Below are 26,867 nucleotides of genomic sequence, written 5' to 3' on the forward strand. Positions count from 1 at the left end.
CTCCGGTGCTGCGAGCAGCCGCCAAGCGCTGTCTGGCTCCAGCATCCAAAACTGGCTCCAGCATCCAAAGGCTGTCTGACCCCAGCATCCACCCCCTTTTGTAAACCGCGCCACAGCCGTGAGGAAATCCCTGGGACAGAACCGCAGCAGCTGAGGCCTTGCTTAGCCYAGACGGCACAGGGTCAGGCAAGTCTGCTATCATCCTACAAAGAGAAAATTATCACCTGGGTTCYTTAGCAAAATGTTTCTTCCTCTATAAAGGGTAACCCCCAGCCCAATGGATTAAGCCACATTTCCACTTTCTTTGGAAACTCTACCAGTGAAACTGGACCTGTTGGCCCCTGAGCCTTGACTGGCCCCACGGTGCCATACCTACCCCTCTCCATTGTCACCAGCCAGAACTGCATCAAGTTTAGGTTCTTATTTTTAGTGCAGGATCAACTCAGGTCATGTTGCATTATATTGCTTTCTTACACAATTTCTCTAATTTCTTTAAATAATTTAAAATCCCTCTCTAAATATGAATTCACTTATAAGCATGACCCAGAAAGTACATGTTTAAGTCTATCAGAAAACAAAGCTGAGCACATGAAGCAATAATTATTCAAATAACATTTGTTGTGTCTACATCACAAACCCATCTACRTGACTGTCCTTCCTGGCAGGTGATGCCAAACAGTATCGCCATGCAAGAGAGATTTTTCTGATTTTTAGGCTGTGCCATAAATGTCTGGAAATTGCAGCTGGAAAAAGAAATGCTCTCAGTTCTCTGACCTAGAGAGCACACAGCCAAAATGCTCTGTCCAGTGCTTCAGGCCCCAGGTCAACACTCTTCTGCTCTCAGTTGCCAAAAGCAAGAGTTAGGGAAGCAAACAGTTAATTAACAGGAAGGACAAGGACCAAAGCAGGTTGCTTTTCCTCTCCCTTGCACACAGTGTTAACAGCTATCAACCACTGCATTTCCAACCTGGACTYGACCTATTTACTTGTGGCCCAGTGGTGCTTTTTAAGCTTTCACAGCTGCTGCTGAACATTACACATTCCACACATATATCTGACCTGTACCCCAATACTGGTTAAAGATTTACTTCATGCTATTTATGCTTAAAATTTAGGTTTAGACATGAATCTGGAAACGTAACTCGAAGGGCTTTATGCCTCGTGTTACTCCATATTCCATGCTTTAAACCAGATCATTCCCCTAAAATACCTCTTCGAGGGTTTCATCTCTTCATGACTCCTATAAGCCCTTCTGAAACCTGTGGCAGACAAATCACTGCCTCCTGCTATGTACTATTCACAGGCTTTCAGATTTCTCTCAAGCAGACAGTGCTCTGTGAAGGCAAGTAGAAGATTTATGTTAAATCCTACATATTTATAGAGGTCTAAAGAGAGTGTTAAGCAAATCAGTTTCATCCCACTCCTATGCATTTTCTGCATCCAGTGTAAAATCAGCCCAAGGTAACTGAAGTGCAGCCAARAAACAAGTGCTGAGTACAATCTGTTGGAATGCCAAGTAAGGAAACAAGAACTTTGCAAGGCAAAGTTGTTTCTGAAACATCCTGTGGGCTCTCATGTTATTCAGAGGAAGCAAATTCAGCTCATTTTAAAATTTCAGCTTGCTAGGGTAGTGTCAACCTTTACAAAACCATCCAGAAAGAGCAGAAGCACCTGCAAGGTTTGCACTGGATTGAATCAAGTGGCTTCCAACATTCAAATAAAGCAATAAAAGAAAATGATCCCTATTTTTAAGTCCTCTCCTCAGCTCCTGTATATTAATTGGCTTCAGCACCCGTGAAACAAAGCCTGTTACCTTAGAAGAAACTTTGATAAAGAGGACTCCTGCATTTGAGGGGACTGAACAAACCCAATCAAGCTCTTTAACATGAAGCCTCTGCAAGTGGTATTTATGCGGCTTCCTTGAACCTTTTATGCAAATAATGGAACATGCCAGACAGCTTTTTACAGTTTTCTAAGATGGAAAATTGCTCACGGTAAGCAGCAGTATTTATGATGATATTAACACCAAAGCCATCATCAACAGTTTAAGTATCGTTTTTAATTTTCTTACAACCACTTAAAACTGTCATATAACACAAACTTTTGTACACTATTTACAGACAAAACAAGTAAAATATCCATCCAAAATATTTTTTTAAAAAATCCTCTGATTAAATTGTTACACCTGCTCAAACAATGGTGGGACTTAATAGGCATATTTTCTTGTGCATGTTTCTCTTCCATGTAGTACTTCAGTCTCACTGCATATATATATTTTCTTTTAAAAGTTAAAGAAAGATAAAACAACAAGCAGAAGGGACACAACACAATATGCATTTAAATCTTTGTTTAAGAACAAGCAGCTAATTAAAAAAAGGCAAAATACAGGAAAAGTGCATCAGTTCCAATGAGTTAGTATAATAAAGAGGCCCACAGGTGTGGAGCTGGCACCCTTTTGGGTAGAGTCTCCTAGAAGACCTCTGATTGTCTATAGAGATTATTTTWAATTTATTTTAAACAGAAATTACAAAAAAACTTTAAAAAAGTAATTAAAAAGGAGAGGAGAAACATGACACCTCCAGATTTTTTTTTTTTTTTTGCCATGAGGTTTCTTGGAAACTGGTGCTCAATAACTTTCAGAGTGGGTGAGAATTCCTTGTGCACAGAGCTCAGTGTTGAGCCTTTGCCATGAGCAAGTTGTCCCAAGCCCCTGGGACTGTGCCAGGCCAGGGGGTGCCATTGTTTGTGCTAAGCCAGTCAGACCCACAGTCTGGGAACTCTGTCAGCGCAAGACCTGCTCGCTTCCATGGCTTAAAGCTGGGCCAAACACCACTGGCTGTGCACCTCAACACAGCAACTCTGTCTTCTCATCAAAAGTCCATTTGCACGTCTGGTGCATTGCAGAACAGATGCCACACTCAGGAAGCTAGAATGCCCATGGAGAGTGTCCCTAACCTTAACTCATTTTTGTTGTGTTTTATACAGATTGGTATTTTGGTTTTACAACAATAAAAGAGGCTTRTTGTCTCTGGTGTTCCCAAGTCCTGTTGTTATCCTTCACCCAAAGGGCTGCCTTTGAAAACAAGGCTACATGAATGTTCGGGGAAGGGCGGCAGCACTCTGAAACAAGGGGTCAGCACACAATCCCTTTGAAGGGGAGCCTTCATCCTACATCTGAAGTCTCCTGACCGAGCCTATATCTTTGTGCTTAGTTACTATAGGTAATCTGAGCTCACAGTAGACAGCAACCAGTCYGACACTATGTGACAGGGCTGGTTAAAGAGTAGCTTTGTACAGGATCGTCATATTTTTGGCTTTCTGGTAAGGCTACTTCATCTAGTAACAACAGATTTGGTCCAAAGGTATCCAGTCTCCAACTCGAGCTCRATAGTTTTGAAGCCTATTCCGTTACATTCAAAAATCTCACAAGCCACCAGGCTTTTTGCTAACGAAGTACCAAGGTTTTGTACTTTRTACAGAAGAATGGAGTGCTCAGTCCAATCAACTGTAAATATATTTACACTTCTGTGGACCTAGCAGCTAAATACTCCTTCCCTCCTTTAAAGCATCACTGGAATTAAGAACAAACACTAACAAATCCTAAAACAACAACAAAATACTGCTKAAAGTTGTGATAGAGAAAGTAATCTTAGAAACCACTCCCAAACTCCGTATGTACTGTTTCCATTAATTCCAGGAGAGACTGCAAATACTCCTGGAGTTCTATACAACACAGAAATTAATCTGCCTTTTATTTCGTTCCTCAAAGAGGAACTTTCAGAAATGTTTAGAGTTAGGAAAAACATAGTCTTCATTCACCAAGATCAGTGCTGTACGTCTCCTCTCCTGGAAGGACTGCTTTCAGTTTAGGATGGACTGCAAGCTGCTTGTGCTTTGGGGATAATTCTACCACATTAAGCCTCCATGGCATTTTTGGAGGTCAGATACTTCTCTGTAACAGAACCTTTGTGTTGGTGCACAAAGCACACAACAATAACCCAACARAATCTTTCTGCCTAACAAGGCTAAGCTTAGCACAGTCAAAGTGGCATCACCARGTTTCTAAAGCTATGATGTGCAAAACCAAGACTGTACAATGCATATGAAAATATGACARACAAGAACATAAACCCTCAGAGGGYCAAGCCAAGGGTAAACTCCTGTTATCAGCCACATAAACAGTACATGAGAGAGTTCATTTTCTTGTAGTAAATTTTTAAGACATCAGTGCCTTTCTCCTAGACTCCAGCTTTGTTGTACTGTATGGTGAAATGATGTGGTACAGGACAGCACAAACCCCTGAACCCTAAATTACTGTAGTCCCAGCAATTTCTGATGGTGAAACATTGCTATCACCCAAAGCCAAGATTCAGCCACCAGCTACACAAAATCCAGTTCTGAAGAAACAGAGGGATTAAAGCAGCGTGTGAGCTCATTTCAAGTCATATCGGAGTAAGATGAACAAGTAAGTGCAGTTGTGTCATCTGCCACGCACAGGGAAAGAGGAACTTGAAACAGAGTCAAGTAGAAACACCATCCATCAAGATAAAGCCCCACTTATCCCTTTTAAATCCAGCAATAAAACAGAGTGCATTTTTTTTTCCAGGAAACAGAGTGTACAGTACCCGTGTGCAGCATAAAAACATTTCACAAATAATGAAAACATCCCTTTTGAAAATCTCAACAAAAATAGATCCCATTGGGACCAGACTGTCAGTGCCTCCCAAAACAAGGCAGAAAACCCAGCCTATAAAACATGCCAAAGGTGACCTGTAAGTATCCCACTAATGGCTGAAACTGCTGACTGCTTTATTTACTGAGAAAAGGAAGTATGACATTTGTATTTAAAACTCCAGGCACCATGTTAACAGGTCCACTAAATTACACTTTCAGGTCTGTTCTCTCCTGACAACTACTTAAAAAGACATCTGTCTATGAGGAAAGGTGGAAGCAACATCTCTTGGCTATGCAGGTCAATTCTGCCAGGCACCAGGACAACAGAACCCTGGGAATTCTATTGCACTGACCCAAAAGCATCATCTTCCCACCCAGAAGTTCTGTACTGGTCAAATTTTTCAAGACAAGATGCTGACAGCAAAACAGCAGTGTTTCTTTTAAAATTTTTTCAAGCCTAATGTCTTACGACTGAGCTTGTCCTAAGGGACTGGAGTACAGAGAGATGATCTAAGCAGAATATGAAGAGCCAAAACATCCATTTATTGGCCACATATCTGGTGTAAGGAGGAAAAACGGACACTTTGATTTAAATTTAATTATGTCTTCAGACTCTGCTTACAACGTGGGAGAAGAATTGTCCTAGCTACACACTGTCCTCCCTCCCTYAGGAATACTCAGCTAATAAATAGTCTGCCTGACATTTACATTTTCATTCTAGAATGAAAAAAAAGAAAATCTGATTTTAACACTTGTGTAAATAGTTCTGCCTTGAGTTCAGAGGGGCAAAGGCAGCAAAGCCCAGTTACTAAGTTCTGCTTAGTCCAAGCAGTTCTCACTGGACATAGCTCCTCCTCAACACCAGTGTGGCAGSTGCAGCCACGGGCTGTGCAAACTCAGCTCTCAGCCTACAGACCACATCCTTGCTGAATCCTACAGCTCACAGCTTTGGAATGGCCAGCCACACTGGGCCTAAGGGGATCATTCCATTTGACCAGAGAAATCCCTGTTCATCAGAACCCAACAAATGCATCTTTCCTAAGCTGATTCCTGCAGTGAACTCCTTCCCACCTTAAATGCATTCGTATGCCAGCGGATTCCTGCAGAGATGTATTTGAACAGGACATAAAGGACCAGGGCTGCACACATCCAGCTGCTGCCTGTGCTCCTCCAAACACTCTGACAACAGCCAGAGTGAATGGGATGCAAGCCAGCTGAAACTCAATGCTTATTTGATGCAGATCTTGAGCCTGATGCAAGTTTCCCCACACCTTTAATGGAAAGTAATGCACGCCCTGTTACTCAAAGTGTAAAACAGAGGTCTACAGCAAGTGGCTGATTGGGTTTTATTACCCTGGAAAATTAAAATCAGCAGTTCATCCTCCTGTGAGTCTACTGATGGAATTAAGATGTCCCACTGGTCCTTTTCCTTTTCTCTAATACAAGCAGATAAATCCCTTCCCAACCCACCAAATTTCCATCAAGTCTGATCCTGAGCATCTGTAGATAGTTAAAAATACAAAGTCAAGCTCATAAGAGTTTCCAGAATGCAAACACTGGCAGAGCTATGTTGCAGTCCTCTATTGATTGCAGTTTCCTTAGTGTATTCTCTAAAAAGATGTTCAGGTAGCAAAGCAAAAGTCTGCTGACAGACTYTATGTACATGGCCCAATTGTTTGCTAGAAGAAAAAGGAAATCACTTCATACAATTAAAAAAAAAAGTCTGACAACCAAAATACAGAAAATGCAGAGGCACTTTCTCTTTCCTTCTAATTTCCTACAGCCTGTCTGTAAGAGAAGTGCAAAATAATTAAGTTTTCTGACAACTGAAAAAAAGGAAACATCCAGGTTATGCCTACAGAGGTTTCAGCTAAAGCTTTGGAACAAAATCTCTGTGTGCTGACATTGGTTTGCACTCTGGACATGCCCACAGAAGYGAGACTGCTGTGCAGCCACAGACCACTTGTCCAGAAAGAGCAGTTCCCTCCCTTTTTTAGTTCAACACTTCTACTGTTGAGGCTACAGAGGTAGTAAAAACAAAACCAAAACCAACAACAATGAAACAAACCAAAATAAACAAACAAACAAAAAAAAAAAAACTTCAAAAGGAACCACACTCTTGCTATACTGTACATTCAGAACCCTGTGGCCACATTGTTGTCCTAACAATGAACAAATTCATTAAAAATCTCAACATTAACACATGAATGTGCAAAGAACACATTCCAAAGTCAGTGCTGTGATAAAGCAAGTGTTCATCCACAGGGAGGGAAGCGGATTCTGTGAAACATCAGGAACAGAACGGGTATTTCTGGCAGCCTACATGCGAACGTAAACAGGATCTGTTTCTCCTTTTAAAGTTCTGTGCCAACAGAACTATTGAAATGTCATTTCCCTCGAGAGGAGACTTTTCTGAAATCATTAAAAAATACATTAAAAAAAGGGAACCATAGAGCAAGAGACTATTGTGTTCCCAAGCTGGCAGCTGGTAGAGTAGCCCCTGTGTTTGCATTGGCGTTTTGCTCCCGATGTTGCCTTCCTTCTGTTGAAATAGAAAAATTGAGGCTGACACACACTTTTAGGTCATCACCAGGGCCTCAGTTTAAGTTCATTTGGCTTAAATTGCTAGAGAGGAAGGAGCATGTTTTTGTAGTTGTGCTTCAAAGGTCCACTTCAACTTGWCTGCTCCTCAGTTAGCAAATTGCTGGTAGAAGGCAAGTTTGACCCTCTCAATGTGATGGCAGAGTTTAATAGCTGGTCCAAGCTTCAAGTCCATGCACTCCTGAACGGTGGGCAGGGTCAGCAGCAGCAGTGCCTGGCCATCGATTTCCTGTAAGAAAACAAATATTCCACAATGACTTTGTTGTTATTTTCCCTGTTCCTTTAGGTTTGACTCGCTGTAATTTCAGATTTGTGACCATTTATGAATTAGATATTTCTTTCATGTTCCCCCAGGCAGCTTAAAAATCTCTCTCACACACAATAAATTGACTCCTTTCTTAAAATGCCAGCTCAAATTCACTGACTGAGGGACAGACTCTCAGCAGAATCTATTGTAAAAAAATTCAACTCAACAAAAGAAATCAAGGAAATCTCATGCATAAGTAATTTTAACCAACCATCACATCTTTGTAGAACCTCTTACTCTATAGAAAGTCAAGCATACCTGTAACATCCACCACCACAAACCACTCTCCCTGTTAGTTCTAGTAGTACAGTTTTAACAGGCACTGTTTTTATGGCAAATTTTAACCAAGATGCAAATAAAATGTTGACTCTTGTCATGGTGTTTGGTTGTAGGCATTATTTGCAGATTTCAGATTCAGATGCTCCACAGACCAAAACATCCTCCACCAAGTACTGAGAAACCTGAAAAATTGTGGTCATTCCCTGAACTCTCCTCTCCCAAACTGCTGMAGGTTGCACAGGTGTTTGTTTCCTCAGAACCTGATTAAAAAAATGCTTTTTCTGATTCCTTAAAGGATAAGAAGCAAAGTGACAGGTTCAACATTTGGCAGACAAAAAAAGGATACCTGATCAAGGAAAATCCTTGCCARTGGAGCACAGTCGGTGGATTTGAGGAATCGTACCACATCAGCCACACTCCATTCCAGAGGGTTACTGTCCAGCTGCAGCTTTTCAGCAACTTCCATCTTTATGTCCTGGACRAGCCAAAAGAATTCCCAAAATATCACATCTGCTTAGTCTTTATTACAGTCCTACGATACAATAATAATTAAACCTCATGGATTTTCATTATTCTGTAGTGTCTCTACATGCCCTTCAAGKGGTAACACGGTATTGGATGGGAACACATGTATGGTGGTTATTATTCCCAGGATTTTGGTGCTTGCCCAGCAGAGAGCAAGCCAGGACAAACCAACGTTCCAATTTACCTTTGGCGAAGGAGGTTTATTTTCATCATCAGAAAAGGAAAAGGTCCTGAGCTTCCTCTTCCGCTTGTCTCGGTCCTGAGCCAGGGAATGAGACAGYTCACTCTGGGTGGGAGATGACGACAGCGATTTCTTCTCTGACACCTCTGATTCTTCAAGCAATTCATCTTGGTGCTCTGAGGTGCTATCCTCAGTCAGAGACTCTTCATCCACCTCATCCTGGTCATCCTCCTCTTCTGCCCCACTGCCCTGAAGAGTTYGGAAAAAAGGAAAAAAGGCAGTTGTAACCCCAAAATTACAAGGAACAAACGCTTATTTGAAATGAAGCTGTCAAAGAACACAGCCCAGATCGGAGTGTTGCTGTCCTACCTGGGGAGATCCAGCTGGAGTGTTATCCACGGAYGTAGAAGAACGTTTTTTCTTATGAACAAAGAAATGTTTTCGTCTCTTCCGYCTTTTATTTGGTTTCTTCATGGCTGCTTCCAGGTTGCTGTGGCCACCMGGAGGCCGACCTATTCGCTTGTTTTTCCGCTTTCCGTAATAGTGTGCTACCAGGACAGAAGAAAGGAGTACAGAGGTGAAATGCACCTGCAGTGTCACTAGTTACACTTGCCCCTCATCAGGGCTGGAAAATCAGTAGAAGGACATTTCCCAACAGGAATCCCAGTTCTGCCAAACTGCAACATCAKTATGTCTGTATTTTCCTCTTCAATTTGGTTTAAGGATCAAGAGTTACTAATGAATTTTGTTTGCCCTGAAAAGATATACTTCCTCCATTTCTGGGAAGCCCCCAAATGATCCTATATTATAAAAAATTGCCAAAGATATGGTCCCATTTAATGGCACTTTTAATGATATTTTGTAGTTTTTAAACACGGCCTCAATGCACTGCTTGTTCTCACAGTGTCAAATACTTAAAAACCAGATTACAAAACCCCTAAAAACTAAGAAAAGAGCTGGAAGGTATTGCATTTTTTACCCCACAACAAATTGGTAAAAGCAAATATAATACTACTTAAATTACAGTATTAGTCAGTATTTGTCTCAAAAGTTGTTTCAAAAAGACTAAGTTTTAAGTACCCAATAGAAGTTAAGCCACGGTTCTATCACTTACTACAGGATTACTTTTTTCTCCCCTACACACTGGCACATGAATATTTTGTAGGCCTCTGTATGTAGTGCTTGAGTTGCTTGTTCTGTAAGCAAAGCAACGTATTTGGATTTCYTCTGGAGTCAAAGTCAAAATAAACTAAAATATAACACCCTGAGCTCTACTTTTGTACGGATCAGGGAACTACTCACTGTATTTTGTCTTTGTCAGGACAGAGCAGTTCTCTGAACACTTATCCAGCACCATCTGAGGGCCAAAGAGGTTTGGACAACATTCCAGCTTGATGCACGTTTTCCTGCAGAAATCTGCCACCCGATCTGCCGTCCTCACAACTTCCACGGTYGCACGGTAGCTCTTGCCTTTGTATCTAGCATTGAAATATGAGCATAATTAGGAATCTTCTAATTATCAGGACAAAATGAGACGTGTTCAAAAATACTGAGATCAAACTGAGAGAAAATCTGAGTAATGACAAACTTTACAGRCTGCCAAGTCCAGGAAACAGGAGCTTCTGTCTCTTAGGTCAGATCCCCAAATAAAGGAAAGCCATCACACAGGTAGCTGCAGCACCAACACTGCCCTGTCAGCGATTACAAAACACCATCTGAGAGGACTGTCCCAGAATTCAGATAATTTGTTTTCTTTGTTCACAGATGGTTTGCTSTCTCTTTGCTTTCACGGGACTGCAGAAGTGCCCACTGTGACAGGGACAGCTGGTCCCTTAAACCAAGGCTGAGAGCAGCCACAGAGCTCATCCAGGTAACAGGACACAGCTTTTGGTGAGAGCTCCGATGCTCCTGCTATGGGAGCAAGTGGCCACTGCCACATTTCCAATCAGCTTTTGTCTAAGTGCTGAATAATTCCTCAGGACAGTCACTTGCCATGACTCCATGTACTGCTCCTATTTGATTTAAAAGAAGGAAAGATTTCTTTTTGTTCCCCTACCTTGCCATTACCCTGAAAGAGCTACACTGTACAATATCTGCCAGAGATGCTCAGCATTTCTGCTTTGTTCTCCCTATCAGCTACAGGCATGTGCTGATATCTACCAGGGATATTCCAGGCCTGCAAGCACCTAGTTAATATTTGAAAAAAAGAGCTATATCATCATAGTCCAGATACCCCAGGTGTCACTACTGTGGCAAAAGAAAGCACACAGCAACTTCAGTGAGACTAAACAAATATTTTTTTCTTTATTCCTAAACTATACCTTCTATTTACACTAGCTTTTGTCATCTCCTCATTGCCCAAATCCAGAGCAATCCTTCAATATATGGAAAAGATGTCTTTTTCTAAGTAAAACTGATCCAAAAAAAGAATTACTGACATGTTCAAAATTATGTAGGGAAGCGCGCAGTAGCACATTGGGAAAATCTAATCTYTAGTATGCAAACACAGTGACCTAATTACAAAACCATCCCTAGACTATAAAGAAATATCTGGACTTATCAAATATATGCAAATATGTTCTTCTGCTTTYTTCCTAGCTGTAAAAGTAATCTTGCAAAGAAGCTTCAACCCAAAAAGCTCAGCAGGAAAACTGGGAGTGCTTTAGGGTAGACTGCTGTAGAAATGCCAGGCAATTTCAAAGCTTCTAACTTTATTTCTGAAGAATCTTTCTTCTGTAAAAAATTTGTGTGGAAAAGCCTGAGAAGCTTCCCAAACAGTACATGCTTCTGCTTTAAAACACTGACAATTATCTTCAGGTGAATTAAATGATCTCAAACCTCACCCACAGGTCTGACAGCACAATGTTCTACCAGTACCACACCAGTTTCACTAGATCCCCAGCTGCTCACATGCCTGTAGCAGAGTACACTGGCATATTATGGAGCTTTAAAATCACATGCACTGCACCAGAATTCATAAAGAAATTTATAAAGAATTTAACATTTAATGGCTGTTGGCATCTTGATATGCTCTAAGCAGTTTTTCCTTCTATGAAATGTGAGTTAAAGCACAGACTGCAGAGAACAGCTACTGGGATTGACTAAACAGGGAACAGGACAAGAATTTACTTGGCTTTTAGGGTCTCTCCATGGCCATGCCACGCAGCCTCTTCATCCAGCTGCAGCTCTCGCAGGACACGGCTGGGTTTGTAGGCAGCATTGATCAATAAAGTGAGAACCTACAGCGTGGGAGGGAAGAGMACAAAACATGTGTCAGTTATTTGTACAATAAATCTGTTCTAAAGTGCCAGGGCAGAATAGGAAATTACTCCTATTCATCCAAATTATCTAGCATCAAAGCACTCATTCACAGCAGGATCACAGACACCTCCTGACAGTGCCAAAACGAACACTGAGAGCAGCCGACACTTTGGGCCTTCCCAGCCCTCAGAATTTGTCTGCAGAGTCACRAGTGTATCCAACAATTTCCAAGTCATTGCCCTTGAACTACACATCACTAAATTAATGCCTGGGGCTCAGTACTCCCAAACTTGCATAACCTTGGCTAAATCTGAGCGATTATCTTGAAGATTGTACGTCATGTGAAGATGTGCCAAAAATGCTGCAGGATTTTGCTGCCTGCCAACCTACAAGCTTACAACAAACTTATAGTGCAGAATCCTAAGTTCTCATGTGTTTTGCTTCCATGAACCATGAGAAGGCTTGTATGTTAATAAAATGGTAATTTCTTGGGTACTGTAAAGTGACTTGGAAGTTGTGAAAAACCTGAAGTTAGTGAGGAACAGTATAAAATGTGCACTCGGATTGTACTTTTTATGCCCACTATATGCTTCTTTCAAATCATTCCCAACTGAGTGCATCACAACCTTGACATTACAARTTTGCAGTTTTATTGCTACTAATGCAGCAGTCCAGAAATCAAAGAAAAATATTAAATACAATGCAAGTACCAAATTMTAGGATTCATACAGTGAGCAAGCTCACAACTGAAATGCACAGAACTGAGCATATTGGGTGAACTTTCAGCAACACTCAGCACCTGCACATCAGAAGGACTTGTGCACACTTTCTACTATCAGGCATTGAAGCAGGTTAAACCTTCAAGATTAAATKAAGCTGCCACAGAATTTCACATTGGCTCTTTTGCATTTCTTRCATTAGAGTATTGAAACTGGCAGAAAGGATAGGGTACTTTTCTGCATGCAAAAATGTACCTTTTTCAATAATCTGCTTGATTCTTGACAACCAGACTCGTTTAAAGCATGTCTGCCAGAAAGGCTTTCTTAAGGTCTCTCCCAGTTAAGGTAAAAATCCCAGGTATGCTGAGCCAATTCCRATATATAAAATGATCATTTCATGACAGCTCAAGTGTGCATTCATAGTTCATTATGCCTTGGGAAATTTCCAGCCTCTCAGGTCAGATAACAAGCACCTCATGACCTTTTCTGAAATCTCAGAAAAGTAATTATTGCATTGAAGTATCTGTAAATTTGCTCTGAAACCCTTTCTGGAGAAGAAGTTCTTTAGAATGAAAGAACGACCTCTTCCTGGCTCAATTATGTTAAGAAGCCAAGTTGCTATTTCACCCGATCTTGCAAATTGTATCCAACTTATAAAACACAGAAAATTCTTTTCATTTCCCAATCACTGAAAGTAGTTTGCCATTTCRACTAAGAAAATCTGTATTTCCTCTGTTTTACTATCAACAGTGYAAACCATAAAGAAATTTTGGGAGTATCTCCAGCTAAATTCTGTTAATTAAAATGGAAACATTTATTACAGCTATAAAAAGATACTAACTCCTTTGATTGTGGTAATTACAGGTTATACTGTTTTAAGAGAAAATAAAATTAGGCAGTAGAAGGCTGGCTGTTACTTAGATAAATGAGAGGCTTTTACTCTTTTCAGCCATTCATAAAACCRCTCCTGATTTATACTTTATTATATGCAAAAAGACCCTCTTCATTCAATCATCAGCGTGAGTTGCTAAATTACCCATCTGTAATTAGAGAGATAGTCTGGTGTTTATGATACACTGCCTTTTGCAGGTCCACCCTGCCCATCCAGCTCACCTCCTTCAGCACCAGAACACAGTTGCCAGGTCCCACGGACTGGGGAAGCTCTGCAATCCTGCCTTTGTTCAGGTAAGGCCCCGAGAAGCACCGGTGGTTGAAGTAGATCTTTGGGCAGCAGTACTTGCCATTAATTACCACTGAGAAATGAGAAGGGAGAAAACAAATGTTTAAATCACACGCTGGAACTGCCCCAGGAGAGAATCTCACAATATGTAACCGTTTGTCTGCTGTAAAAAAAGGAGGGGAAAAAGTCTTGAATGGCAGGAATTTGAGGTAGTTTCTGTGTCACGTTTGCAATGGCAGCATTAGTTATTCCATGTTGCCAAAACATTTTTCCTACTTCACACCCATGCTTGCAAATTGTCAAACTGCAGTAAATAAAGATGGTCATGTATCAGAAAAGAAACACTCCTTCCTGGCTAGTCTGCTGCTTCATGGTATRAAACCAGTGAGAACAGCAAAGACAAAGACAATCCCAACCTTYTGGTAGCAGAGCAGTTCCTACGCAGCAATTACAGATAAATTTTGCAGTCAAGTAATTTTCTCTCCCCCAAACTTCTGCCACCAGAGAAACTGGCAGTTATTTTCCACTGTTTATCCTAAACTGCAGCATCACATTTGTTTGCTAATCAAAGGAATCTAAAAATGCAAAGCAAAGACCCAGCAACTGATAAACTGCCCTTTCATGAAGTGACATTAAGCTTTCTAAATCTATTAAATGGTTCAGCATTGCTCAAAATTCAAGTATTAATATATATTGCAATACATTTATGTACAAAACCAATACTGGTTCACCCAGTGTTGTAGTTTTTTGACYGAGCAACACTATCACTTAAAGACCTTAAATTCAGCAGTTGAAAACTGGCAGATAAATAAATGAAGTCAAATTTACATTATGGCTCTATTAAAAGCCAATTAAAATGCTAAACAAGCAAACATCATTTTTATCACACTTGCTTTTGGTGAAGCTTCAGATGTGCATTTCACTGTACAGAAAACAGCAGAGGAGGCACTTTGTTGCCAAATGGATGGATCTCTGTGACTTTCACCAGCAGATGTACTTATTCATCACATTCCTTCTTGCAACAGTTTAGMAAATTATTAGATTTTGCCATCTGGCACACAAAGCAGTTTACTGTTTGAATTGCTTTTGTTTATCATCATGATGAAGTTAACATAAAATCCAGAGAGATCTGCTTCCCAAAGCCAGAATGCAACAACTCCAGAGCACAGATACAGCACACCTGCTTCTCCCAACATTACCAAACATAACAGGTGACAATAAAAGGTCACCTGCATGGGTCACAGTAGATACTCAGCTCCATGTATGCTCTGCTAGAAGGGCAGTGTTCTGGTGTAAAAATTTGATTTCTCCAGGTTTAATGCACATACAAATTGCAGAATAAAAGTAAATGCATGGTTTTGCTTGTTTCATTCATTTCTGAAGTTCAAAAAATCATGAAGGGATGAAAATCTTCAAACCTTTTCCTCCTCTTCCCTAACAGTTTTGAGCAGGTGAACTGTAACAGGATTTTGTCTTTGTTAGCCTGACCTCTGTGATCAATACCTGAGTCAGAAGAGTTCAGTTCCTGGTTCTTTAGTCCATCATGAACTGTCCTTGAAGACAAAATTCTGAAATGAAAAGAAGATTGGGAAAACTGACAGATGGTAAAGACAGCCACCTCTCCATTACTAAAGCTTTTTTTTTTTCCTCAGCTCCAGTCTTACTAATCTGCTTTTTATACCTCCCCTCTTTCACAACAAYAACCTACAAAAACTACCAAATTCCCTTTGGAAGTCCTGCTACTGCCAGCAGCAATCCTCCCTTGCTTGAAGCCCATGGGCCACCACGGAGACAGACACCTCCCAAAGCTGCCCACAATTCACATTCCCTGACTCCTTTTAATTTCACATTTCATGGCACAAGGCAGCRTAGCCTCACCTTATGCATTCTGAAAAAGCCAAATTTTAAACAAAATACAACCAAAATTACTCCAACACTCTGGTAAGGATCCCAATTACAAAACATGGGAGAACAGTCTGCTCAGGATTTTGGGAGTAATGCAAACACTGGCAGGACTACTGACAGCTCTGGTGTTTGTAAAGCTGTAAGAGTCAATAAAGCTGACTGTGAGCATTCCATGGAGCATTTCTGAGCAGGCTCACATGAATGAGTTACAGAGCATGACACAGAGCTTCCAAACTAATTGTAGATATTAGCAGAACTCTTCTTTTGCCTCCTTTGGGCCAAATTTCAACTGGGAAGGAACAATTACAAAAAAACAAATTCCAAGCTTTCTATCTCCTCCTACTGCAGTGCAAGAGCTCTTTTTGAACATCAGCAGAAACTACCAGCATTAACACAAATGGACTGCGGAATCTCTCTATCCTCAGTACAGCACTTCTGTAAAGCTAAATCTTCCCTAACACAGCATATTTTCCAATTAAAAAGAAAAGAAAAAACACAAGCCAAACCCCAACAAAAAATAAAAGCAAAAAACCTGTTACTTACTGTTTCTCTGGCTGAACTACTGCAATTTTTTTCTGCTTGTTTACTGAAAGAAAAAAGAAACAGCAAAATATGAGATGCAAACCAATGAAACATCCAGAACTATATCTATAGTGGACTAATTTCCTCTAAGTTGTACAGCAAAAAGGATCACTGTAGTGTCAGCTGATCCAGCTGCACTAGAGGCACATYGGCCCAAGGAATTCGAAGCAACCCRAAAGGTTTACTTCAACTTCCRTTAAAAATTCATTAAATCAGGCGGGTATATGCCCAGCTTTCTAGGAAATCTACCCTCTTTGTTTGCATCAGAGCCCCTAAACTGCCTGGAATACCAGCCAAAATGGAATGACATGCTTTCTTTTTCAGCACCCAAAAGTTATGTTCTTCAGCTTAATCTGACACTTTGTCAGCTCAGTAACTTCAACACTTTAACTTTGAAATGGAATGAAATCAGCTGGTTAGAAACACAAGCAACTTAAGAAAATTGCTCTGGAGGAAAAGACTGTTGAAACTGTCAGTYATCTAGGTGATGAGTCCACTTATGGATTCTGGCTTTCACAATCTAATTCTAGCTTTCACAATCAGGTAGTAAAATAAAACAATGTAATACAACATTATGCCTCTTCAGCAATTCCAGGCTTTGGCCCCAACAAATTTCTGGATTTTTTTTCAAATCATCTTTTATCTAATCAGGATCCCCCCCTTCTTCCTCCKCTGTCATTGGCAGTGCAGAGTAGCTTCTCTAGCTTTGACTTGCAGAATATGACAGCTCATTCCAACCTAAAAATTTTCTTATCTTACTTAATAAACATTCAGGAAATCAATCAGTTTATCCAACTCCCATTAAACTTTAATAAACATGCCTTACTAGCCAGTTGAGAGAAGATACTATCTTATCCTACTCACTAGTGTAGTTAAAACAGGTAAGGTTTACTTTCCAGCACTTTATCATCACCCTCCAGTCTGTTTAGAAAGTCAGTCTGTTAAGTACTTTGACTCCAAAATGTGCACACACTCCACGCTGTTTTGTTATGGCATTAACTTGACTTTGCACAAGTGCAAGTGTAAAATCAGTATCAGGGTCAGACCCGTGGCAAGAATAGCTCAGACAGAAGTAAATGCAGAGCATTTGGGGTGTGTGCACACACAGATAGGATTTCTTTGTTATGGCCACTGGATTGCTCCCACAGGCTCCTACAGCATGCAGGGTTCTCAAGCCAACACTGCYGGGTTTGGAGTGGTTGTATGGCTTCCAACTGGCCCCAACAGCTAGGGGGACAAGTGCAACACACAGATTCCMTGTGCATGATGAACATTTACAAATTCAGTGATACCAGCAATAATTCTGCAGTAATCTGCTCTGGCAGGTCTCACCAGCCCTATCAACCCAACACTGCAAACAGAAGAGAGAGAACTGGTACCTATTGCTTTGCGAGGAGGCCTGAGCTGATATCCATTCGTCTCACACCAACCCACTGGAAATATATTCATTGATTCCACACTCACTATACACTCTGGGACGGGTTTCTTGGAGCCTGTTCAGTTTAGAAAAGGAAAAATTCAAACAAATCATAAAAACCCTTTTTGGTTAACACTTGCTGTATGTTTGCCAGTGAGGCTGCTTTTACTTATGGTGTATCTGGAATACAGTAACAATAATTTATTCACCCCATTTTACTCACCAGATCCTTTCCTGACCTCATTTACTTCCTCCTAAAGGCTGGAGATGGGAATTTTCCTYCCACAGTTTAGCAGAGATGCACAGTGCATAGTAAGTGCATACTGATGTACTTCCAATCAAGAAATGGAATTATAATGGAGGACAGCTGACACAGGCTTACTCTACCTTAATGAAGAACCTCTGTAAAACTTTCCTTCCCAGGTCTGGCCAAAGCTTGCTCAGAATGCAAGTCACTCATCTGTAAAACTGTCRCAAAACCCCGCTCAGCACTTTGCACGGTGCATGAGCCCAGCACTGACACTGCRATGCACAAATGCCATTTTTGGCTTAAATAAGCAGTGCCAGCCAAGGCAAACAGCAAACAGACAATGCAAGCAGGTTTTGACTGTGATTTCATTGAAGAAACTCTGACTTGCTGCCCAAACTCTGCAAGCAGTCAGTTTGCTCCAGACACTCCTCAGGTTTGGCACTACAGCAGAACCAATGCAAGGACTCTTCCCCCAAATCAGGCTTACCCTCCAGCTGAAGCCAGAGGTAAGAATCTTTCAACTTGGTGACTGTAGCAATGCAMACTTCTTCAGGATCAACTGGGTTCACAGCCTCGAGTTTCATATTCTCTTTAAATCCATGGTCAGAAGTTAACTAGGAAGAAGCCAGAATACMTCAATAAGACACCAGCTRTGTATCCAGAAYAGGATATGAATATSCACAAACAGGAGCAACACATAAAAYCCTCACTGTTTGAATAGTACACAAAAATACTCAATACAGACAGAGGRGATAATTAGCACATCGAATAAAGTAAAATATATTAGGAAGTACAAAGAATGCAAGTTAAAAAAGGCTCTACAGACAGACCTAGTAAAGAACATATTTGTCTTCAAAACATAAGGCTGCTGAGGCTCACAGAGGATTGAGTACATTCTCAGCAATCAGAAATTCTCTGCTGCTTGCCACCTGAGTGATAAGTCTGACAAATCGTCTGACCAGGTGCTCTATTCTATCATGTTAACTTGGAAATCCACTTTACGTATGCAAATAGCATTCCTGTTTCATCTGGGTTCTGGCAGGCAGCATAGGAAGCTTTCTTTTCATTTTACATTTTTTGGATAAATAGGGTCTTATTTTATTCACCAATACACTTTGCATTTATATATTTTAAAAAATCCCTAAAACACAAGAATAGGTATTTATCCAGCTCTGGAGCTCCTGAATTAAAGATAAGAAGTACCAGCCAGACAGAGGACTCTTCTTCCCAGAGCCTCTCTGCAATGTAATTACAGGATCAATACATTATGAATTCTGGAACTAACCTACAGTGATCAACTCTTCTCAGAAAAGGGATAATAAATTCAATGACCTGTTCTAAGATGCYACAGTTTACAAGACAGAACAAGGGCAACAAGAATTCAGAGCCAGCAACACTCTCTTCAAAAACTGGTAATTATTCATTTTAATTTCTCCCCCTAAGCACTGCAATAGCCCAAGCATGGTAAATGGAACTGGAAGGCAGGTGTTAATAGTACCCTTTTCTGCCTGACAAGGTACTGTGCTTTGGGGGGACAGCAACACTGTCACTGAACCAACCAAAGCCCAAAGTCTTGCAAATCCTTCAGGCATTGGTTAATGTAAAATGATTATTTGGTACTAATTTAAGATGACTTTGTATTGATTAATACAATTGAATTAATTTTTCAAGCTGAAAGGATGGAAGATTGAAAGAGTACCCTCAGTAAATGAAAATAAGATCTATTAAAAGGCCCTGCTTCCACAGTTAAAGGAGTACCAACGATTGATGCCGTTCTATGCCTCTTCCATGGACTCTTACACATCTCAATTTCACAAAACAAACATTTATTTTCAGTCTGCTTTATCMCAACTGAAACATTTGGTCCACTGCTTCCTTATCTAGGAAGCTGGCATGCACCTACTTCAGTTCACACTCATTTATATTCTCTTATCTCTTCTGCTTCCTGAATTATCACAGAAAGGTGTCAGGGTACTCAAATGTGTCCAGTGGAGGGCAACAGAACTGGTGAAAGGGTTGGAAGAAATGCCCTGTGGGGAAGAGCTCAGGGCTCTGGGTTTGTCCAGTTTGGAGAAAAGGAGGATGAGGGGTGACCTCATTGCTCGCTGCAGCTTCCAGAGAAGGGGAGGTGGAGAGGGAGGTGCTGATCTCCAGTGAAGGATGAGTGGGAATGGTTCAAAGCTGTGTCAGGGCAGATGGACACATGGCACTGGACAGCATTTCTTTACTGGGAGGGTGCTCAAACACCGGAACAGGCTTCCCAGAGAGGTGTTCAAAGCCCAATCCCTGTAAGCATCTGGACAATRTCCTTAACAGCACACTTTAACTTCAGGCCAACTCTGAACAGGGTAAGGCACTGGGCTGATCATTGATCACTGCAGGTCCCTTCCAACTGAAATATTCTATTCTGCTTGGAAGGGCAATTAAAGAACATGCAAAAGGTTCCTGTCCCTGGAATGCAGAGTGTCCCTCAGGCAGCACAGGAGGTTTTCCTGCAGAAGCTTACCGAAGGGAAGCAGCTCTGGGGAGCCGCCTCAGCACCGCACTGTTTGAGGTAGTCGGCCCAGTCGAAGTCGTGCCCAGGGTAACCTGGAGGGCAAAGAGCCAAGGGTTAGAGTGAAACAGCTGAGACTCACTGCAAACCCACTGACACACACTGCACTGAGAGCTGTTTGGGTCACTCTGCTTTGTGAGCTGACTTAGGGCTTCAGGGAGCCACGTGAGGTCACACCACTACAACCTCAGTCATCCCTCTGCTGAGCAGACAAGGGCAGCAACTGAAACACGGGAAAGCATTTTCACCCTTTTCACGGAGATGAAATTCAGGGAAAGTTCTGCAACTGATGATGTGTCAGCTCTGAAACTTTATTTTTTTTTTTAAACAGAGCACTCAAAATGCACAGTATCAACATGCTGCTCTCTCAAAGACATGTTAAATACTAAATCATTAAAGAGAGCAGTTAGATGTGCCAAGAGCCTCATCAAGTTTGGTAACAGCTGTAGATCTGAAGGGAAACATCTTAAAAAGGAGTCCATCAGGAGACAGAATATTCTTCCAAGAAAAATTATATTCTTCTTGAGGAAATACTTGGCTTCCCCGTGATCTAACAAAAACCACATAATTGAAGGAAAAGGTGAACAGAAGTGTGCTTCCACATTTGAGGTTGGCAGTAAATTAGCAAGGACACAAATGTTGCACTTATTCCACTCCCCTTAAAGGCACACCTATGACAATTTAAGAAATCAAAATTTTAAACTCAGTGCAAGAATATAGTATTAACATGATAGTATAAAATTGTAGAGAGCCATAAAGTTTCCTCCTGAGCCTCCTTTTCTCCAGGCTGAGCCTCCACAGCTCCCTCAGCTGCTCCTAACAGGAGTTGTGCTCCAGACCCTTCTCCAGCTCCATTCTCTTCTCTAGAYATRCTCCAGCCCCTCAATGTCTGTCCTGCAGGGAGAGGCCCAAAACTAAAGCCAGGATTCAGGGTGTGACCTCACCAGTCCAACCTAAATTGTTCTGTGACTTTTCTCCTCAGAGGGGGCTGAACCACAGAAGGATTTATTTATTTTTCTCAGTTTTACCAAACAGAAAAAGAAATTTAACAAACTTAAAATCTTTGTCAGCTCCAGTCACATGCCTATAAAGCAAGATTTCACTTTTCATATGTGAAATTCTAGGAAACGCTGGTCAGGCAGAACCACTTTTCATTCCTTATCCAAGGAAAGGTAGGAGACAAATATCCTACAGCCTCTGCTGCTCTGATGTAAGGAGCAGCTAAAACAAAACATTCTGAATTGTGAGGCAGTGAATAAGAGAACAGAGAACCTGGTTTTACAATACCATTGACATTTCCAGTTTGAGAAAATGAATAAATATTTCAGCAGCAGAGGAACACTTCCCTATTCCCTTATGGCCTGAAGCAATGTTTCAGCAATCTGCAACAGTGCCTGATAGGTCCTTGGTAGAAAAAAAATAGTTCATTAACTTCTAAGGGATAAGATAGCCTAAAAATATTATAAAACGTTGGATAACAATGTTTCATTCTGACCAGAAGCAAAAATCCAGTGCAAAGGCTACAGGCTTCCGATATCACGTTAATTAAGGCCGAAATCAACGTTTCTTTAAGCCCTGGAACACTCACTCCATTCATTGCAGTGTTCAGGTTTTTATGAATGACCAGCATCCTGAGGCTCTCTCATCTTCCCAAACCCAGGCCCGTGCCTGGGAAACTTCAGTCCCACTAAGCCCAAGCTCCTGATTTTCTGAATTGGATCTTTCTGGTGAATTGTTTTGCCCTGAGCAGAGCAGCAGCAGGAGGCTGCACACACGTACCTGGGGGAGGGCTGAGGTGCAGCCCGTTCTTCAGGCTCCACTGCACCGGGAAAATGCCGGCACTGTTGATGTGACAAATGTAGCGCTGGCTGCTCGGACGCTCTGGCCTCAAGTCATCAATTTCTATCATGAAATATTTGTCATTGTACACCTGCAGTCAGCCAAAAGACAACCATGGGCTCTTGTGAGAGGCAGGTTCTGATCCACTGCTCCCTCTCCCCCATTTTGATAACTTTATTAAACAGCAACACTGCCTGATGGAAACTCTTTACCTTGAAATACCMTGAGGGTTAMAAAAAARWAAAATTAAGAGAGAATCTCTGGGATTCATAAACCAGYGGACTCATCTGCATTATCCAGAAACTTAACAAATACAGATAATAAAAGTTAATGTTGAGCACTTAAAAGATAAGGTGATCAAGTGCTTTAGGGAATTTTCTCAAGAAAAATGTACAGAAATTAGCATTTGTGGTCTTCCTACTATYCTACAACAAAGTGCTTATTTCAACAAGGCTCAACTGTGTCCCAGGATGGACTGCCACTAGTAAAACCACTCTACTCCTGAAGTAAATAGAAGCAGGACAAGCAAATAGCAAGAAAAGTAACACYTGATCATGTTGAAGAGTTTTCATTTCAACTTTGAAACCCCTTGTTTGGAAATCAGGCCATCTAAATGTCATGTGTACACAGTAGTGATGTAACTTCTGCACAATCAACCCCCCAAAAATCTATCTTCAGATGGATACTCAGATTATGAGGGACTATCTCCAATTTTAAAAACCCAAGCTGGACAATTTTTATCATTTGATCTTTTGAACTTTTGTCTTTATGGAACTTTTCCTCTCCACTAAAATCCAGTGGCTTCCCCATCAGCATTGATGCTTTATCAGGCAACCTGTCCTCTGATGGAGATATACAAAATACTTTATTTGAAAACCAGTGGCAAGATTTTAAGACAACCAGYTAATGAGAATTCCCTGAGCATTTATGAACAGAAGTAGCAGCTGAACTCAATCTTCAGTAGAAGTAGCAGGACAGTTGAGGAACCCAGGTACCTTGAGAACTGTAGCAGGAGAGATAACAAAGGGAGCCATTGGGTCCACAGCTTCCAGCTTCATGCCTTCAGAGAATGAATGCACTCCAATCACAGGTTTATCCTGAAAAATKATGTTGCCATCATTACCTGCCCTTCTCCATCAAAGAAGAGATGTACCTCACATAAATCAAATGAAGAGGGTAAGTTTTTAAGGAGTTTTTATTAGTTCATTCCAAGAAACCGGCAAGTTTGAGTACCAGCAACTTCTCTAAACGAAAAGGCCAACAAAGACCCCTGTGATTGACAGTTTTTGATGAATTTTAGGAAATTGAGTCCCTGTGATTTCTTCCTCTGACATTCTCCATGAATGTGACAAGATGTGACAATACAGAGTGGTCTGGTAAGTCAATAGAAATGTTTTCAGGGTTTTCCCTGTAACCTTTAGCACTCATCATGAACTACACTAAACGAGAGCTACACAGGCCTCTGTTTCCAGGCTAACAAAATCCTGCAGAACAGGGTTCCTGCTCCACAATTATCTGTATGCTGCTCTATGTATGACCCAACACATTCAAGAGCAAAAGCATTTCTGCTTCTATTCATGGGTCCAAACAAAGCTGAGAAAAATGAACTAAGAACTTGAAGGAGTAAAACATGTGAACGATGACAACTCCTGGCTCACACAACTATCATGGGTGTGACATCAATATGATTATTTTTTTATTATAATTACATTTTAAACTAGAGGGAGAAAGGAAATAAATTTTWAAAACCAACAAAATAGGGAAAGAATTTGGGGTGAYTGACTTCCCTGAATCATTTSTCAGGAAAACAGCATTTTCATGGTATCATCCACAGCATTAAACTACCTTAAAAAGATCTGTAGGAACAGATGACTCCTCCTCCTCYTCTTTCACCTTCTTCAGGATCTCTTGCCAATCTGCTTCGCTCCTCAAGGACCTAATGGCTTGAGGAAMGAGAGAGGGAAAGAGTGAATAGTCATTTTTCTTCCTCTTTTCAGAACACACAGCAATAAAGTAGGATTTGTGCCCCTGTAACTGCCAAATTCTTCATCCCAAGGTTTCCCCTCATCAGGAATCGTTACATCACTAGTAAGCTCATAAGCCATCCACTTGTGTTTCTRTCACTTTATGTGCCACCCCTCTGCCAAGCACATGCCTGAAAGACAAGTCCATCTGTCCCAGCCTCTGCCTYCACTTTCACACACTTGTTCCCTTTTCTAAGGGACATTTTTGTATCTTTAAACAGAGTCTAAATTAGTCCAGTAGGCTGGAGGGTCACAACTGCAAAAGCTCCTGCTGAGCAGTATTCTAAAACSATAAGACTTTTTCCACCTGGAGAATAAAAATCTACCAAAAATAACCGAATAGAGAAGGCAATCCCTTCTTCAGTTCCTTTCTCTGCACATACAGGTGGAAGGTTTTGACAGGCAAAACCATTTAGCAGTTTCTGAGTGGGTRTAAAGTCTTGTAGGACTATTTGCACCTTCACCCTCATTATTGGGCACAAGACTTGTCAGATCACACCTATGACTGTGACCACCACGTGACCCAGAAGGCCAATTCAGAGCACTAAAGCAGCAGCCCCTGCCCTCTGATCCCCACACACAAGATCTGTGTTTTCAAGTACCTAAAGGTGGTTGTAGGCTGTATCCATGCTGAGCTGCCCAACCCACTTGGTGCAGGAAAGGGTCCAGGTAAAACAGCCACTGGTCAAATTTGTCYGAATCCTCCAGGCCTTCATATCGCAGCTTGAGCCTCCCACCAACATTTTCCACCACGTTGACTATCCAGGCTTCCAGGGAATCCCGGATRTTTTGCAGTTCCAGTCGGGAGCCGGGTGCAATGAGATCCAGTGGATTTTTCCCTCTGTGAAGCTACAAAAAGAATACAAATTATTCTGTACAACGGAACCAAACAAATGCCATACTGCCATCTCTGTACACACATTCTGTTTGCATAAATAAAGTATGAACACAGAAGCACGGAAATCCATGTCCCTTCCTAACACAAGTCAGAAATGACAAGGTTCAGAATCGCTGGTGTTTGTATCACAGCTTCTGCACTGCCTGTAGATACAGTCACACTTTTCACTTCAGTCCTCATTATCATTTGCAGAGACATTATCATTTATATATTCCAGGTTTGAAGGAAACATGAATAACCTCCTTCTAAAACTGAGTCATCCAGCGTACAAAGATGACTAGACAGAAACATACAGACAGAAATGTTAGCTGTAATGAAGATGTCAAAGGCATTTTCCAAAAACCATTATGTACTTTACAACCAGGCACTGATAGAACATGCAAATGTTATTTTAACTGCAGAGGAGAGGATAAAAAGTTGGTTCTTCACTAGCAAAGTTGTAATATTGAAGTGAAATAATTAATGCGCCCATTTGAAAAAAAAGCCAAAACAAAACAATGAAAAGTGAAAGGAGTCAACTGAGAAAGGAGAAAACATAAAAGCCAGATAAATAAAGCATTATTTCCTTAGAGTTGTATGGAGAAGGAGCAGAATAGGAGCAAGACTGAAACCTTAGGGAGTTGAAAAAGGTCTTTCTTTTGACAGGATTAATGAACAATCCAAACCTGCAGCAACAGATATGTTTCATGACAACACATCAAAATTAAATACTGTAAATAGGAAACACTAACTCTAAGGTCAGCAGAATAATACAGTGCTCCCTAAATTTAGAAAGGAAATTGAACTGWCAATTCAAACAGGGGTTCCCTTAATGGTGAAGGGCAAGACAGAATCCCATATGCAGCCCCTCGCAGAACTTACCCCCTCCAGCAGGTTGGCAGGGGCACTGCATGCCCCCTTCAGCACCCGCTGAAGGAACTCCTCCTGGTCAGGTATCTTGTCCTTGATACCTAAGCAAAGAGTGAAAAAGAAAGACTGATTTTTCTTGCCAGATAAAGATTCTTCAGCCACAAAACGTCACCACACCTTTGCACTGCCTAATTCATGAGACTCTGCCATGCACCAGTAACAACGTAAAACCAAGAAACAAAACAAGCAAAAAACAATTTAAAAGATATGTCCAAGCAGTAGATTTTGGAGGGTGATGCTTAATATAACCACAAGTCTCTGTCATGGGATTTCAGGAGAACACAGCAAACAACTTCACCTTGTCCCCACAGCAATAGCACCTGCACACCACAGCAGTTACACAGGGCTGCCTGCCTGGCTGACACAGGACAGCAGCACCCTTAGGTGTGTACCCCTGCTCTGCACACAGAGCTGGTACCTTCAGGCACTTTGAGAATCTTCTTGTTCTGCTCACACCAGCCRATGGGGTGCAGGTCAGCTGTCAGGATGTCACACCAGAAGTCGGCCTTGCGGTCCTCGCCGTAGCCATCGTAGCGCAGCAGCAGCAGCTGCCCGCACGTCGTGATGATGGTGGCAACCCAGTAGGTGTTCTGGTCAGACTTGACAGCCACTTCCAGCTTCATACCGGGGGCAAAACCATTCTGCAAACTTGTATCCACCTGAAGACGAGGAAGATCATCAACTGAGCATCTCATCCGAACATCAACTGAGCATGCTCAACTGAGCATCTCTCAGAAACTTCGCTGAATAACAGCGGGACCA

At 41.4% G+C, this 26,867-nt stretch overlaps 1 protein-coding gene across 1 annotated transcript in view; it reads right to left on the reverse strand.

Moving 5' to 3' along the window:
- Nucleotides 1-2,057: 2,057 nt before the first annotated feature.
- The window catches only part of SFMBT1 (Scm like with four mbt domains 1), a 35,338-nt gene continuing 10,528 nt past the window's right edge, over nucleotides 2,058-26,867 (reverse strand). Inside the window, exons 3-20 of the mRNA XM_057367983.1 lie at nucleotides 26,524-26,764; nucleotides 26,058-26,146; nucleotides 24,901-25,147; nucleotides 24,120-24,217; nucleotides 23,270-23,371; nucleotides 22,215-22,365; nucleotides 20,388-20,470; nucleotides 18,369-18,495; nucleotides 17,594-17,707; nucleotides 16,176-16,218; nucleotides 15,231-15,295; nucleotides 13,661-13,800; nucleotides 11,697-11,806; nucleotides 9,870-10,045; nucleotides 8,937-9,115; nucleotides 8,571-8,816; nucleotides 8,208-8,336; nucleotides 2,058-7,504 (exon numbers count right to left, since the gene is read on the reverse strand). Coding sequence (XP_057223966.1) covers nucleotides 7,364-7,504; nucleotides 8,208-8,336; nucleotides 8,571-8,816; nucleotides 8,937-9,115; nucleotides 9,870-10,045; nucleotides 11,697-11,806; nucleotides 13,661-13,800; nucleotides 15,231-15,295; nucleotides 16,176-16,218; nucleotides 17,594-17,707; nucleotides 18,369-18,495; nucleotides 20,388-20,470; nucleotides 22,215-22,365; nucleotides 23,270-23,371; nucleotides 24,120-24,217; nucleotides 24,901-25,147; nucleotides 26,058-26,146; nucleotides 26,524-26,764 — 2,481 coding nt within the window. The 3' untranslated portion in view covers nucleotides 2,058-7,363. The remainder of the gene's footprint in view (nucleotides 7,505-8,207; nucleotides 8,337-8,570; nucleotides 8,817-8,936; nucleotides 9,116-9,869; nucleotides 10,046-11,696; nucleotides 11,807-13,660; nucleotides 13,801-15,230; nucleotides 15,296-16,175; nucleotides 16,219-17,593; nucleotides 17,708-18,368; nucleotides 18,496-20,387; nucleotides 20,471-22,214; nucleotides 22,366-23,269; nucleotides 23,372-24,119; nucleotides 24,218-24,900; nucleotides 25,148-26,057; nucleotides 26,147-26,523; nucleotides 26,765-26,867) is intronic.

This window comes from Malurus melanocephalus, unplaced genomic scaffold (assembly GCF_030028575.1).
Source record: "Malurus melanocephalus ecotype Western Australia unplaced genomic scaffold, MMel_1.1 scaffold_87, whole genome shotgun sequence".
Classification (NCBI taxonomy): domain Eukaryota; kingdom Metazoa; phylum Chordata; class Aves; order Passeriformes; family Maluridae; genus Malurus; species Malurus melanocephalus.